The 15294-nt window shown below is 51.6% G+C and overlaps 1 protein-coding gene across 2 annotated transcripts; it reads left to right on the forward strand.

Moving 5' to 3' along the window:
* Nucleotides 1-4665: 4665 nt before the first annotated feature.
* LOC104369623 (protein-arginine deiminase type-1) lies at nt 4666-14941 on the forward strand. Of its 2 annotated transcripts, none has more exons than XM_086625576.1 (16): nt 4666-4757; nt 6655-6829; nt 7305-7374; nt 8693-8754; nt 9461-9578; nt 9700-9825; nt 10464-10639; nt 10726-10829; nt 11159-11282; nt 12015-12122; nt 12210-12361; nt 13169-13313; nt 13610-13711; nt 13807-13878; nt 14474-14599; nt 14708-14941. In XM_086625576.1, exons 1-16 carry the CDS (start codon nt 4666-4668, stop codon nt 14939-14941), a joined length of 1986 nt encoding a protein of 661 aa, XP_086481702.1. The 2 variants fall into 2 exon arrangements, with proteins under 2 accessions (XP_086481702.1, XP_086481701.1); XM_086625575.1 differs by having other exon boundaries at nt 13610-13703; nt 13799-13878.
* The last annotated feature ends 353 nt before the right edge of the window (nt 14942-15294 follow it).

Below are 15294 nucleotides of genomic sequence, written 5' to 3' on the forward strand. Positions count from 1 at the left end.
ACACATGCTGTTTATATCTTTTTTTTTTTTTCTTCAAAAATACTCCAAATCCTTCTAATCTTACAGAAAGATCCCAAGGTCACAACATCACTTGTGATTTTTAAAATCAGCAGGAGCGTTTCTAGCTGGTCATGGGTTTGTTTTATACATCTATATATAAATATAGAAGTATTTGTATCGCCCCTGGTCCGGCTGGTGTGATGGTGCTGGCATTGTAAAAGCCCCCAGCACTTGCCAGGCAGAAGGAAACCTGTGGCCTCTTAGAAACAGGTGTCCCACTAGAAAATAGGGGATTGAAATCCTGGTGGCTGTGGGGATTTTGGAATAGTCCCAAAAGGGTTTTTTTTTTGGGTAGCCCTGGTTGCCCAAGGGGCTGGCAAAACCCAATTCCCCACCGCTGCACCGGTCCTTGTCTTTGAGGCGTTGGCATGGAAGAAGGATGAGGTCTTTGCGAGCTTCCTGGTGTTTTTGGAAACCAGGTTTGGTCTTTGCAAGCTGTGCAGGGTCTTTCAAAGCTTCTTCAAGTCTTTGCAAGCTTTTTGGGGTCTTTCAAAGCTTCTTGAAGTCTTTGCAAGCCTTCTGGGTTCTTTGCAAGCTTCCTGGAGACTTTACAAACCTTTGCAAAGCCATGCAGGGTCTTTGTAACCTTTCTGGGGTCTTGAAAAGCATTGGGGGGGGGGGTCTTTCAAAGCTTCTTGGGGTCTTTGCAAAAGAATAGAACCAGTTTCTTTGCTAAAGAAACTGGTTTATGCTGCAAGAATGGGATTTTTCAGGAGGTGGAAGACTGTTCGTGATGCAGGCTCTGCTCTGTGCTATCAGGTGAGAGATCAGACATGGTAAATCATCACAGGATGTATATATAGGTACATATATATCATCGCAGGACGTATATATAGATAGATATACACACACACACGTGTAGGTGTCTGGAGGCTCGTGGTTTCATGGCTATAGTCAGTCTTGTCAGAGGAGTTCCCGTTTGTGTGTTGTTTTTTTTTTTTAGAAATCAGATCTGCCAGATTAGGAGCTGCTCTGCATAAACTTCCGCACCACCGATGGATCTCTGCCTGCCCTAATTTCAAGGAGCTGGGAACAGATCCCAGCGCTGGAGCTTGCAAACAACCCTGGCGAGCTGAATCCTGAGGGTTTTCATGTGCCTGGTGCCAGCATCTCTGCCCTGAGGAGGACTGAGCCGGTGGGTGCGAGGAGGTTTTAGGTTCTGTGGGTGCTCAGTGAGGGGTTTCGGGGTCATTTTGCGGCTCCCTTCTTGCAGGCACGTGCCTTATTGCAAAGAGTAGGAGGGAAACGTTCCTCCTTTGCGGCATCCTTTCAAGCTGACCTTTCGCCTTTAGGAGGTGCAAACAGGTGCTTGTCCCAATCGAACCACGAGGCACTGCCCATTCCTGCCCGTGCTGCCTTTGTTTTGGAAGAGGCAGGCAGCTTTGAGGAGGCGAAACCAGCCCACCGGTGAGGATGAAGGAGCTTGGGTGAAGCTCAGCCCACTCGTGGCTTTATTGCTTTCCCAGTGATGGGGATATTTATAGGGCCGCGAATTTAATGCAAAGCTGGGGAGAGTGTGGGGTGCGTGCGTGGCTCCAGCCCTGGGGGCAAAAAGCAGTTTGGTGGGGTGCTTTGCTATTGGATTGCCAGATGTGAAGTCTCCCAGCTGGCAGATGCCTTTATTTTGGGGAGAAGAAAGGATGGAGGGGAATTTTTGGTGTTTTCTCACCTAGGAGAAAGTGATTGCAAAGCCAGGATGTTTTACTGGCACCAACCTCTGAGTTTTACCATCTTTAAAGCATTTTTTTGCTGGTCCAAACTGGCCTTCCACCCTTTTTTCCTGGCTTCCGACTGGAATGGGGAAGGCAGGTCCTCAAGAGGGGCCTTGGTGCCTCCCTGGGATGCTCCTGCCCTGCAGTTACAGCTACACACCTAAAAAAAACCCAAAACTCTAATGGAGACTCAAGCGGGACTTGGTAACTGGTTTGATGCTTTGCCCTGTTGTAAGTAATTAGGCTGACATGGCTCTTAAAAGTTCCTGCCTGCAATTACACATGCAGAGTAATAAATAAGATGTAATTATCGGCTTAAGGAGATTGTCAAACTTTCCTTGACAGAGTGGTGGTGCAGGATGGGTGAGAAGAAACACCTCGAGGGCGTCTGGGGTATTAGTGGGGTTCCTGGGGGGAGCACAGTGGTGTCAGGTCTTGCTCCGTCATGGCTAGAAACAGGCTGAAATTGGGAAAAAGATGAAGTGAGCCCCAAAAAAACAGGCTGACTGAGCTCACTCCATCTGATGGAGAGGTGGGATCCCATCCATTGTGTACCAGGGATCTTAATGGCGTCTTTTAGTCCTCCTTAGTCCTAATTTCTCGGGACAAGGTGTTATTAGGGAGAAACACTCAGCTCTGAATGGGCCAATTGACTTAAAATCCTCATTCTCCCTGTGCACGGACATGTCGGTGCTAATAGCAGGTGGAGGAGGAAGAAGAGGTGAGTGTAGGTACCACCCAACAAAGACGAGGTGTTTTGGGTTTGAGCGAGCATCCGCAGTGACTGTGACGGCTCAAAATGCGCCGTGACTAAACTCACCGGCAAAAATAACCACCCCAAACCCAAAACGAAGACGAGGATTTAGCACCGTGTCTCCCTCCTTTCTGGATGGGTGTGATCTGGGGTGGCTTTGGAGAAGCACATCCTCCCAAACCCTCTGCTGAAGTCCTCAACCCTCTCTGAGAGCCTGAAACCACCATCCTCCTCCTCCCTCCAGATTACAGACCACACCAGCCTGACCCCGTGGGGATTAAGGTGTGTTCTCTGTCCAGCACAGGCCTCAAACCAGCCGAGCAGGATGCGATGCTAAAATCACAGCAGGTGGCAAGCTCAGCACCGTGCCCAGTTCAAACCAGTGCGACCAGCAGCTGCAAGTGGGAAATCCAACTCGCAGCTCCTTTCTGTAGAGATGCTGCTATGGCCAAGACTCCTCGGAGGTTGGAGCGAGCTCCTTGCCTGCCGTGTTGGCTCTGTTTGCCCCAGCTCGAAGGGTGTTAGGAATGTGTGAAGGCTCGTGCTCCCCCAGAAGGGTTTGAGAACCAACAAAATCCACAAATCCATGAACATCAGGAATCTGGCTCATCCTGGGTTTTGGGAAATGGGGATTTATCTAAAATCTCAAGTGAGGTGAGGTCCTGGAGAGCCGGGAAATGCCACTGGCATTCCCCACTCGAGCATCTTGGCCATCCTGGCAGGCTCCCATGATCTTATTAAAGCCGTGCTCACGTACGAGACATGGTGCTGTTGGGTTTTTTTGTTCCCTCCTGCAATTAAAGTGGGAAGGAGCCCTTTAATGTAGACTGGCTGGGAGATGTTTAAAGTAGCTGGTTTGATCTTGCAGGGGAAGGTGTGCGCAGGTCACTGCTGCTCCGGCTGAGGACGTGCGGCTCGGTGCAGTGGTGGGGACCGGTCCTTCTAGCTCCACCGAGCTTGCTTTGACCTTTTTGGCTTTGCGAGGGGTCCTGCCACTCGCAAAACCGGGTTTCTCTTGGCTCCAGCCCTCTCCTGCCCATTGCATCGCAAACTCCCTGTGGGAACGGGGACCACGTCACCCCATGGCCCCGTTGCTATGAGGATAAACCTTATGGCAACGGGGCCAGCGGCGTGCTCTCCGTCCCGGCGCTGCCTTTTTCCTCCATCTTAGCTACCGCCTCTATCCCTGAGCGTGGTGGAGACCTCCTTCCTGGCTTCAGCAAGGTTAATCTCACCTGCTTTCCCTCCTCGCAGGCAGGCAAAGCCTCCTGGGATGGCCCGGAGAGAGATGGCTATCTCCGGTAGATGACATCTTCCAGCGACGGCGATGTTTCCCGTGGGAGCTTTGCTGCGTGCCTAAAAAACCCCAAATCCACCGAAACCCGAGGTCCAAGCAAAACACCCAGAACTTTTAATTTCCATTGAAAGCTTCTTGTTGTTTTGTTGTTGTTTCGGGTTGGTGTGTGTTTTTTTTTTTTTCCCTTCCCTGCCTGCCAAATAACCAGTTTTCCCTGCACTCGTTTCTACCCGTCGCGCTCCTCGGGAGTTGTTATGATGGGAAGGACCGACGTGAACAAACATTTCCTTTTGTTAGGCTTTATTCGGGCATTGCCCTAATGGGGTAGCCGAGGCCGTGAGTCACCTATGGAGAGGCTAGATGGAAAATTCGGGTCTTTTTTAAAGAAAATGCTTTATTTGAATGATACCACGTATTGTAATAACCCTAAACAACCACGTTGCGCAACAGGAGGAGTTAAAATGTTTAATGCATTAAGCTTTGGAGTCCTTATATGGAGCTATAAGGGACGAAAAAAGGGGAGAATAAACCCCGAAAGAGCTCGCTGCCGAGCATCCCGGGGCAGGGCTGAGTGTTGCCCACCCCATCCTGCCCCTCGACCCCATATTCCCTCCCCGGAGCCGCCCGTTCTCCCCCGGGGGCTGCCTTATCGCCTCCATCTCCCCGAATGGGGCGGCAGCTTGCTGGGTGGTGGAGGTGGAGACGGCAGGGTCCCCTGGCTAAACCCCGTCATCGAGGGAAGGAGGAGTTAAATTCCTCTGCCTTTTAATCCAGTCGTGCTGGTTTACCTGCAGAGTCTGGCAGCAGCTTCTTTCACATGTGACCGTCGTCCCCGGCACATCATGCCCCAACGTCACGTCGTGCAGATGTCCACCAGCCACGCCAGCTACGGCGTCTGCGTGTTGGGTACTGAGGTCTTCCTCGATACGCACGGGTAAGGCTTGGGATTGGGGTGTCCCCGTCGTTTTCCATAGGGCTGATGGGTTTTGGGGGTGCGCAACAGTGGTTTTGCTCTTTGTTTGGAGGAGAAATGGGTGCTGGAGGGAAAATCGGGACTCATTTTGAGCCCACATCATGAGTTCATCCAAGGATTTGACAAGCTCGTTCGGTGCACGGGGAACACGTCCCGCTGGGTCTGTTTTAGGGGCTGATGTCCCGTGGGGAGCTGCACCCAAAGGAGGGACGTTGGCTCCGGCAAAAACGCGAGGTGTCGAAGCGTAGCTGAACCGTGACGATTTGCAGGCAAAGCCCATGCACACCCGGCCAAGCGGGGTCTATTTCTGGCTGTGAAAACATTGGGCAAGAGCAATTCAAGACGAGCAACTCGGCCGGAGCTAAAAAGGGGGAAAGAATAAAATGTGTGGCTCAGGCAGAAAAAATCCACCAGCAGGTTTGCACGGGCGATTTCACAAAAAGAGATTTTTCCGGCATTAAATTTGGGGGTTGCTTTTATTAGCCAGATAGGAGGCTGTATTTACCCTGCTGTTAACGCTGTCATTATTTAATAAATCACGTTGATAATGACAGAGACTACAGGACAAGCCAGTCGGCATCGCATCCGGGGCAATTATTGGGGTTGTGTGTTGGAGCCAGGCCAGGATGTGCTGTCGTCCCCCCTGGAAGGGCTTGGGATTGAGCTTTAGCTGCCTTAAAAGAGTATTATTTTTCCTCTCAGCCAGATGGAAATATATAAAACCTATTATCTACCATTTGTTTTTCCTGAATTTGGACTCAAAGCAAGCTCAGTCCCGTTTAAACATGGAGAGTGAGCTCCAAAAATGGGCTGATTTGGCTCCTTGGTAGCATATTTGAGCTTTCGTCTGAAAAAGCAGATGGCAGATGCTCTTTCAGATAAAAAAATGGGATCACTTTGTTCCTGGAGAGCACTGGCTGGGGAGAACTTAGTGATGGATGCATCAAACTTTGACTGTGGTTTGGGCTGTTTTGGGGCAGAAAATGGAGTGCGGTGGGAATCTGGTGGCGATGCTGATGCGTGAAGGCTGTAAAATGAGGGCAAATGGACCCAAATTTGAGAAGCCACGGCCTGCAACAGCGTGCAGGTGGATTTATGACTTTGCATGATGTTAAATTTGAGGAGTGACAAGCGAGATGATGCTTTAATCTCTCTTTACAAGCCACTGCAGGCACCAGGGATGTCATGCCAAGAGCTACACCAGGAATAAATCTCTTCTGTGTTTATTTTTTTTTGTTGTTGTTGTTCTCGCTGTTAAAATTTGCCATCCTGTCCCTTTTCACGTGTGGCTGGGGAGGCTGGCTCCCAACGGCAGACAGGTCAGAGCACTTGTGCTCCTGGGATGGAGGTGCTGGAGCTGTAATGATCGGGTAGGCAGCACTTCAAAGGCAAAGGATGTCATGCAGGTGGGGTGCAGGTTCTCCATGCTCGGATTCAGACTCCGCTCCGGTTTGGGCATCTCTCAGGTTCAGGGTATGGTCCCATGATAACCATCTCCCTGGGTGGCTGACGTCAAAAAGATTGACGTCAAAAATTGTCCTGGCTCTTTGTTGGGGTTTTGTCCTGTGATGCTGAATTGGGGGTTTTCTCGATGTTGTGGAATGAGGTTGGATGCCCAAACTTCAGCGATTTGCCATCTAGTCGTAACCACACACGCTGCTCCATTAGCAGCTCTGCTTGCTCAACACCACCACAGAGGTAATACGCATAAAATTCAGATGACGTCCTTTGTCGCCCAAAGATGGTTTCTGAGTCCTTTCCACCCAGTTATGGCTGGATTTTAATTCCAGGTTCAAGTATTTGGTTCCATAGAGGAGAACAGGAGGGACAACTTGGTCTATGCTGTTCTTTGTTTCAGATCTATCCCTAAAGGTGCCACGTCATTTGATGTCCATGCCACCTCCGCGGTTACGGTCCACGTCATCCACAGCCCCATGACAAGACCCATGAGTAACTCCAGATGGCCCATGGATCTTGATATAGAGGTTGTAGTGACCATTGATGTCACCAGCAGGACCGTCAATGACAATAAGGTTAGTTGCTTTTTATGCACCAAAACTGGAAAAATAAGTCATTTTCCAGGAAAGAAGGGAGGATTATGGGCAGGCTCAAGCATTTCTAGGCAGTGCTGACACTGGGTTCATTTCCATGGAGAAAACTCAAACTTAAAAGGAATTGTGTAATTATTGTGTACAAAAAATGAAACCAGAAAGGAGAAGGAGATCATGTTTCGTGCCCTAAGTATAAGATAGCAGTGGTTGCAAAAGCTGGTGTCAGGAACTCCATGCCAGGCAGCAGAAATACTCCAAGCTTGGCTTTTTTCATGCTTGTTTTTGCGTCGAAGCAGGCAGAAATATTTCGGCTGAAGTATGATTAATGGAGAATGGCTTGGATGAACCCTCCAAGAGCTTGTTGTATAGCGTTGCTTGGCCAACCCAATGAGTGGAAAGACCTACTCAGCAAGCCGGGACGCAGAATTTGGGTCATGATCTGGTACTGTCTTCGCAGGTTAAGATTTCGTACTACGGACTGGAAGGCAACGAGCTTTCGGTGGCTTGGTTGTATCTCACCTGCGTAGGTAGGTGTTACAGCAACGCTTGTTCAAACCCGGCCAACCCTTTCTGATGCCAAGATGTAGTTGGGTTAATGGGCAGGAGTTAAGTGGGGGGCACAGGCTGCCCATCTGCTATGTGCAATGAAGGTTTGGGTGTTGACTGATGCTGACAAGCAAGAGGGAAATAATTAAAATGTTATTATGCTGCCTTATATGGTGCAAAAAAGACACAGGCTGGGCTGCGTCCCCACCCAACGCACGCACCAAGCATCCTCCTCTGCTTGCCAAGATCATTGCGTTGGCAGAAGAGGATCCAAAGGAGACCATCTCACCCGACTTTGGCCGGTGTCCTCCTCCTTGATGTCCGTTGCAGCTAGTGGAGAGGAATGGGCACCAAAGTGTAGTTGCCTGACCTATTTTAGAAGTTTAGGATGAGATGAATCATTCCCTTGAAATGCCTATTTTCCTCTGCTGACTACAAAGGGAGTCTAGACAACCAGTCTGGATGCAGAGCCTTCCACTTGGATGGATTAATTACCCTAAATTTGGGATTTTCTAAAGTGTTCACAGGACAGTTGGACCTGTGTCCTTAAGACATGCATATGCCTCCCGAAATTGCCCCTGAAGAGATTGTTGATTTCCCACAATCCATGGCTGATGGACTATGCTGGAGCTATCTGAGGCCAGTGCTGTCAGCAGGGCTTTTGCCTTACAAATGCTCTTCACTTGCTTAGATTTAGATCTTTATTTCCAGCTTCTCCATGTCCTCTTCTCTGCATCGAGGAGGACATTCTCTGTTTCAGTGCCTGTGTTTTCCACACGCCGTATATCCGATCCAGAGGAGTTTCTGTATTAAGACAGGCTTAATACAGATTTAGGTAGGGTTTAGATGAGGCCTTTTGCAAAGATTTGGGCCAAGAAGAGCTGTGTAAGGGAAAGCCCTTCTCAAACGTTGCATCAAGCCTAGTAATTATTTAGGTGTCCACTCATCCATGACAAAAACACTTTTGTGCCTCCACCGTGTTTCGCCTTCATCAAAAACGCTACAGTCAATGTGAAACCGGTGAAGACACAAAATATGCCATGAAGTGGGTACGTCCCTGGTGAGGGAGCCAAGGTGGGAGAAGATAGCTGGAGACCGAAGGAGGAAAGCCATGAAAAAGCCATCAGGCTGGCTTTTCTAGCAGCATTTTGTTGGGGATGTTGGGTCTGGAGCAGCTTTGGGGCATGAAGGTGAGGCTGATGTTAGATGACTCATGGCTAGTGCCAAGGATGAGCCCAAAATGCCACTGAGAGCTTGTTCCCCTGCCAGCAGCGGTTTCCTTCTCTCTTGATGTTTCAGATTTATCCCTGGACGTGGACTTGAACCGTAATGGCAGAGTGAAGAGCAAAGGGAAGGACAAGGTAATGAGAAGCTTTGCTGTAGGCAACGTATGGAAGGTCAATGCAGGGTGTACCTGTTTGCAGTCTCTTCCCTGAAAATCTCCAGGAGGGAGAGGGACTTGGCTGGCGTCGCTGGTGTCTGAATTAGGGCAAAAAACCTGGCAAATTCTCAACCTACTAATTGAGGTGGAGAAGACTTTATTTCCTTATTCTGTGCCAAAATCTACCTTTCCAGTCCAGCCCAGAGGATCACATAGGAGAAAACACTCTGGTTGGTTTTTTTTTCCCTCTTTTTTGGACTTGAAACATGCCACTAAATGAGTCAGTTGAGAGTTTAGCAAACAGCAAGAGATTTACCCCTTTGGCAACAAATCTGCATATGGCCAAGCACTTACGCCTGGGTAATTCGCTGCAGCACAAATTGTACTTCGAGATGAGATGTGTTTCTAGAAACAGCGTAGCGTTGTTCAGATGAGGCCTGGCAGGTACTTTCTGGCTTGTTAGAAGATAAGATCTGTTTAAAATAGTCTTCTGCTGGTCCTGCTAGAAGCTGAGGTTAGGAAATCTAGTGGCTTGAGAGCATTGCTGCTGTGTCTCCACCAGCCTTGACTGCATGTTGTGGGTTGTCCTCCAAGTGTGGTCGTGGCTGTGGGGTTTTACCTGGTCTGGGAGGAGACTGGGATGGGGGAAATCTTGTTCCCATCCCCTTTGGGTACTTCTCCTCCAGGCCGAGTGGACGTGGGGTCCGGATGGGCAAGGCGCAGTGCTGCTGGTCAACTGCGACCGGGACAGCCCCGGTGCACAGGGGATGGACAGCGGTCAGGTGGACATACGGACCCCTGCAGGTAGGGTGTCATCCGCAGCGCGAGGAGACCCTAAAGGTCTCACTGGGGTGTTTCCCACTTGCAACACGTCCATCTCCTCTCTCCACATCCCCTCTCTCTGTCTTTGTCTGCCCCCCCGCAGACCTTCAGGACATGTCCATCATGCTGCTGAGGACTCAAGGTCCCAGTGCTATCTTTGCTGAGTACCAGGTGGTCCTGCACGTCCCCGAGTCGGATGCGGATAAAGTGCGAGTTTTCCATGCTATCCGTGAGTATTTCTTCCTTCCTAGAGATCTGTATGTGACCCCGAGGTGGGCAAACCCTGAATTTTTTGCTCACAGTGGCTAAGGGCTGGGCACCTCGGATTGCTGGAAACACTCATTTGTCCTCAAAGCTCCTCTGCTGTTGTAGAAGATGAGTTTATATGGGAAAAAAAAAAAAAAATCAAGGAAAAAAGGATTTTTTAAAAAAAGGCTTTTCTCAACGAGGTTGCTGAAATTTTGACATTCTCACGGGGCCGATAACCCCTGCTTGGCTCCCGGCACCTTTTTGGCCTGGGTGATGGCCCAACTGCCAAAGCAGCCCATCTCGTCGGGCAGCGCCTTTTGCCTTTGAACACCCCGGCAGCGAGATCCCCAGCAGCTCCCTGCTGAAAAATCAGGTCAGGGAACCTGAATGTATCATTAGATGCTTAACTCGAGCCGTGCACCTTGAAAGGATTGGACCTGAGGGTATAGAGTCCTCTTTGTAGGAGGAAGATCAAGTGTCTTCCTCAGAGAAGAGGAGGCACGCCCACTCCTCTAAAAACCACGCTGGTATCAGCACCCTCCTCGCTGGTGCCTCCTTCCAGCTCGGTGGACAGGTTGGTCACCTCATCTTGGGTTGGGTATTTCGGTGTTTCTCCAGGGAGTGACTCACGCCCCTACTACAAACCCGTGTTGGGGCCGGATAAGCTCTCCTACGTGCTGGACCCTGTCAGCAGCGGAGAAAACACCTTCTACGTTGAAGGGTTGTCTTTCCCCGACGCGGGCTTCTCTGGGCTGGTTTCCTTCAGCGCCAGCTTGCTGGAGGCCCCCCATAAGGTACGTGAGGTTTGCCCCGTCCTCTGCAAAATCCCTCAACGGTGGGTTTTTCAACCGCTGCTCTCCACCGTTTTCACCCCTCACAGAGTTCGCCGGGCACCCCGATTTTCACGGATACGGTGGTATTCCGCGTGGCACCCTGGATAATGACGCCCAACACCCAGCAGCCTGTGGAGGTTTTTGTCTGCAGGTAGGAAGGACATCACCCCATTTCTCTCCTGCTTTGGGGAACTCTCCAAGGAGGAGTTTTCGACCCCTCTTTGCTATGTAGTGGCTATAGGGTGAGCCAGGCGTTATGTCTGCTATACTGGAGGCAATATTTGGACAGGGAGCATGCTGGCATTGCTGTACTCATTGCAACCCCAAGGAGAAAGGCTGGAGGACCTTCTCCAGGGTCTAACCTCATGCAGGACTATTGCCCAACGCGTTTAGGAATGAGGAATGGGCTGCACAGTTGGGGTTGGGGGAGGTTATTGTGATTTCCCCCTTTTCAGCCTTCACTCCTTCCTCTCCCTCCAGCATCCAGTGTGGCTCAGGCTCCAATGAAGTCTTTCTGGAAGGGCTCCAGGTCCTGCTGAAGAAAGCCAACTGCAAACTGACTATCTGCTCGGAAGTGGACACCCGGAGCGACCGCTGGATCCAGGTCATCAATCGATGCTTGTAATACGTGGCTCTTTTGGTCCCGTACAGGCTCCTGGGGCATGTAAGGTGTCACCCCTGGTGCTGGCACCTCTGGGAGGGACTAGCTGAGTTGCTTGTGGAAGCATCTAGATGCTAAGAGGTGAACCAGGCAACTGTGAAGTAAAGCAGAAGGAAACGCTGCTGGTGATGGCCACCAGCACAGACAGGGATGTTGCCCAGGGACCCTGATGTTGCAAGAGGGGACTCCATGGGGTGTTGCAAGAGGAACCCTATGGGACATTGCATGAGGGACTCCATCACAAGAGAGGACCCCATTGCAAGAGGGACCCAATGGGGCATTGCAAGAGGGACCCCACTGCAACAGGGACCTCGTGAGGCTTTGCAAGAAGGACCTCATTGCAAGAGGGACCTCACAGCGTCGCCAGGAGGACATGGTGTGTGCCAGCTGGATGTGCCACGTGCTCCCCGCAGTGTGCCCAAGCCCTGCTGTCCCTGCCCCACTTCCCTGCCTGTTGTGGCCACGTGTGACCACAGGGGTGACCTGTTCTGGGTGGGGTGTCACCTCCCAGGAGAGCAAAGCAGCTGCCTCCCTTGGGCCTAAGGGCAAAACGTGAGCTTTGCCAGGTTTGCCCCATTTCCCGCTCCATCCTCACTGCATGCTTCATGAAGGATGACTATCACCCTGCCAGGAGCCTTCCACATCTTCCTCCTCCTCTTCTTCTTCCCATAACAGGACGAGCTGGAGTTCGGCTACGTGGAAGCACCACACAAGACCTTCCCTGTCGTCTTTGACTCGCCCAGAAACAGAGGCTTGAAGGATTTTGCTTTTAAAAAGATCCTGGTGTGTCATTGCGTTGCCAGCCCCCCCCCTTTTTCCCCACAAAATCCCCCACCCCAGGGTCCCTGTCACCATTTCCCTCTTCCCCAGGGCCCCGATTTTGGCTATGTGACCCGTGAGCCCCCCGGGAAAGGCGTCACCAGCCTCGACTCCTTCGGCAACCTGGACGTCAGCCCACCGGTGACGGTGCGAGGGAAGGAGTATCCCCTGGGCCGGATCCTGATCGGCAGCACCCTGCCTTGGTGAGATGCAGGAGGGGCTCGAGCCTTCCCTCCGGGATGTGGGGAAGCACCGCAAATCCTTGCATGAGAAAGAGTTGCACCCTTTGGAGCAGGAATTTGGGGCCAGTTCTCGTCAAAATGGAAATTTGGAGCCAGTTCTCATCAAATCCCAGATTTAATGTGCCCGACTGCATCATTATTCCTTTATCCCTTACAAAATCCTGCCACTACTCCTATTTTTTTTACCCCCTCCCAAAACCATTGGGGCTTTTGCTCCCATCCTACAGCGCCGTAAGCATCCAGGCTATTTTTCCCACCACTCTGTTGAAAGGAAAAGCAGGGGAATCCAGGAAAGGGTAAAATCCTGAATAACTGGAAACTGTTTGGCTCCAGGCAGGCGGTGCTAGGCAGCCCCGCGGGAACAACAGCGCCCTGAAAAATCCTCCACAAAGGAGATTTGTTGTGTTTTTCCTGGAAAAATAACAACTGGGACGAATCTAGATGGGGCTTGATCCGGAATAACAAACGGGATGCTCCGACGCCAGCCCCGCTGCAAGCTGGGGGGTTGCTTCGGTTCTGGCAGCGGATAAATGGCCTTTTCCCAGCCTCACCGGGACCATAATTATCCCTTATTACCAAAAGTTTAATTAATGTTTTCCCAGCCTGCTGCTGTCTGTCTAAGAAAACTTCACCCCCGCACAAAGCGCTGCGTAAGGAGGGATTTAAGATTCACAAGGACGGGGGAAATTAAAGTTTGGGGGAAGGATGGGGGTGAATCTTGGGGAGGGGTGTGATGGTCACCTACTTTCTCCTTCTCCTGCTCCCCAGGGCCTCCGGCCGGCGGATGTCCAAGGTGGTCAGGGATTTTCTTTACGCCCAGAAAGTGCAGGCGCCGGTGGAGGTTTACTCGGAGTGGCTGACCGTGGGCCACGTGGATGAATTCCTCACCTTCGTCCCCACTTACGACAGGAAGGTACCGATCCCTGGAGCCATCCCTGCTCCTGCACAGGGTGTCTTCTGCAAATGCTAAAAAAAAAAAGCCCTTTTTGGGATTTCTCGTCATCTCCACAGGGGCTGGGTAATGCACCTTCTTTTGAGGTGGATTTCTGGAAAACCGCAAGTCCCTGGGTAGCACCCTATGATGGTGGCATCCCACGTGCCTTGTGATGCCTGGGGCTGGGTTTGGAGTCAGCATGGTGTCTCTCAGGACAGCAGGATAAAATATCCCACCACACCAGTAAAGCATGACTCCCTGGCTCTCTCCTGCAGGGTTTCCGGCTTCTCTTGGCCAGCCCCAACGCCTGCTACCAGCTCTTCAAGGAGAAGCAGAGGCAGGGCCATGGTGAAGCTACGCAGCTCGTCGGTAAGAGAGTGGGCGAGGGCATCTCTGCAGCGTGGTGGGGACCACCGGCATCCCTTGCTGGTGTCCCTTACTGCTCTGCTCCTGTCCTCACGCAGGGCTGAAGGGCACCGAGAGTTTAAGCATCGATGAGATCCTCGCAGACGAGTCGTTGAAGAACGACAACAGGCACGTGCAGGTGGGTCTTTGCAGCCATGGGTTTGGGTGGACTTGCTCTCCTTGCTTGCGTGTCGCTGCCGGGTGATTTCTGGGTACAGGGAGCATTTTTAGAGAGCGAATCCTAGAATGGTTTGAGTTGGAAGAGAGCTTCAAGATCATCTAGTTCCAACCCCCCTGCCATGGGCAGGGACACCCTCCACTACACCAGGTTGCTCAAAGCCTCATCCGACCTGGCCTTGAACACTGCCAGGGATGGGGCAGCCACAGATCCTGGGGAAGAGCAAGAAACCATGGCATGAGTTGCACCATGCAGTGTGAAAACAGACAGGCAAGAAGAGCAGCCATGAAAGACCTAGCACCCTTGGGTGCTGGGTCACCCCAGCCTGTTGTCCTGCTGGGAGATGACTGCAGAGGTGTCAAAACCAAAGGAAAGAGGTTGCTTGGGTTGGGGATGGGATGACGTGCAGCAACGGAGTGGGTGAGGATCGGGGCAGGATGCGGTGGAGCAGGTGAGGATCTGAGCAGGATGCAACGGGGCACACAGGGGTCCGTGCATGGGATGTGGGGGTCCGGGGTGGCCTGGGGTGGCAATATCAGGTCCCCTCTCTCCGCAGCGCTGCATCGACTGGAACCGTGACCTCCTGAAGCAGGAGCTCGGCCTGAACGAGCAGGACATCATTGACATCCCCCAGCTCTTCATCCTGAAAAGCTCCCGCGCCGACGCCCTCTTCCCAAACATGGTGAGACCTCCGGCACCTCCTCCCCTTCCTACCCTTCTTTTTTCATCCACACCTGATGCAAACACCTCTTTTGGGTGGAAAACACTCATTTTTTTGATCCGGCTGCAGGTGAACATGCTGGTGCTGGGCAGACACTTGGGCATCCCCAAACCCTTCGGACCGCGGGTGGGTGGGCAGTGCTGCCTGGAGGAGCGGGTGCGGGCGCTGCTGGAGCCCCTGGGCCTCACCTGCACCTTCATCAACGACTATTTCTCCTACCATGCCCTCTTCGGTGACGTCCACTGTGGCACCAACGTCCGCCGGAAGCCCTTCACCTTCAAATGGTGGCACATGGTGCCTTGAAAGCACCCGGGGACGGGCTTGGGTCCTTGCAACCGGAGGATGAAGGTGCATTTGGTGCATCAGAAGATGCATCAAACCCAAGGGATTTGCCAATAAAGCTGCATTAACGCTGAGGGCGCAGCTCTTCCCCGTCTCCCGGCCTTTCTTCCTCATCTTTTAGGTTGAAAACATCACTTGAAACCTTTTTTTTTTTTTTTTTTTGAGCACATGGTTTGTTATGGGAACGGTGGTTTTATGGCGTCGGGGACAAGTCAGGGTGTCTCTGGGAGAGTGTGGTGCACACAAGGCGTGCTTTGAGGCCCCATCCCACTGCTAAAGGGTCTTATATCCATTATCCCAGGTTTGTAGCTAAT

The sequence above is a fragment of the Tauraco erythrolophus genome, chromosome 23 (genome assembly GCF_009769465.1).
Source record: "Tauraco erythrolophus isolate bTauEry1 chromosome 23, bTauEry1.pri, whole genome shotgun sequence".
NCBI classification, from domain to species: Eukaryota; Metazoa; Chordata; class Aves; order Musophagiformes; family Musophagidae; genus Tauraco; species Tauraco erythrolophus.

Coding starts and splice junctions, on each gene's coding strand:
- LOC104369623 (XM_086625576.1), top strand. CDS start 4,666: ATGCCCCAACGTCACGTCGTGCAGATGTCCACCAGCCACGCCAGCTAC. Junction 12,362..13,168: donor ATCGGCAGCACCCTGCCTTG/GTGAGATGCAGG, acceptor CCTGCTCCCCAG/GGCCTCCGGCCGGCGGATGT. Junction 13,879..14,473: donor ACGACAACAGGCACGTGCAG/GTGGGTCTTTGC, acceptor CTCTCTCCGCAG/CGCTGCATCGACTGGAACCG.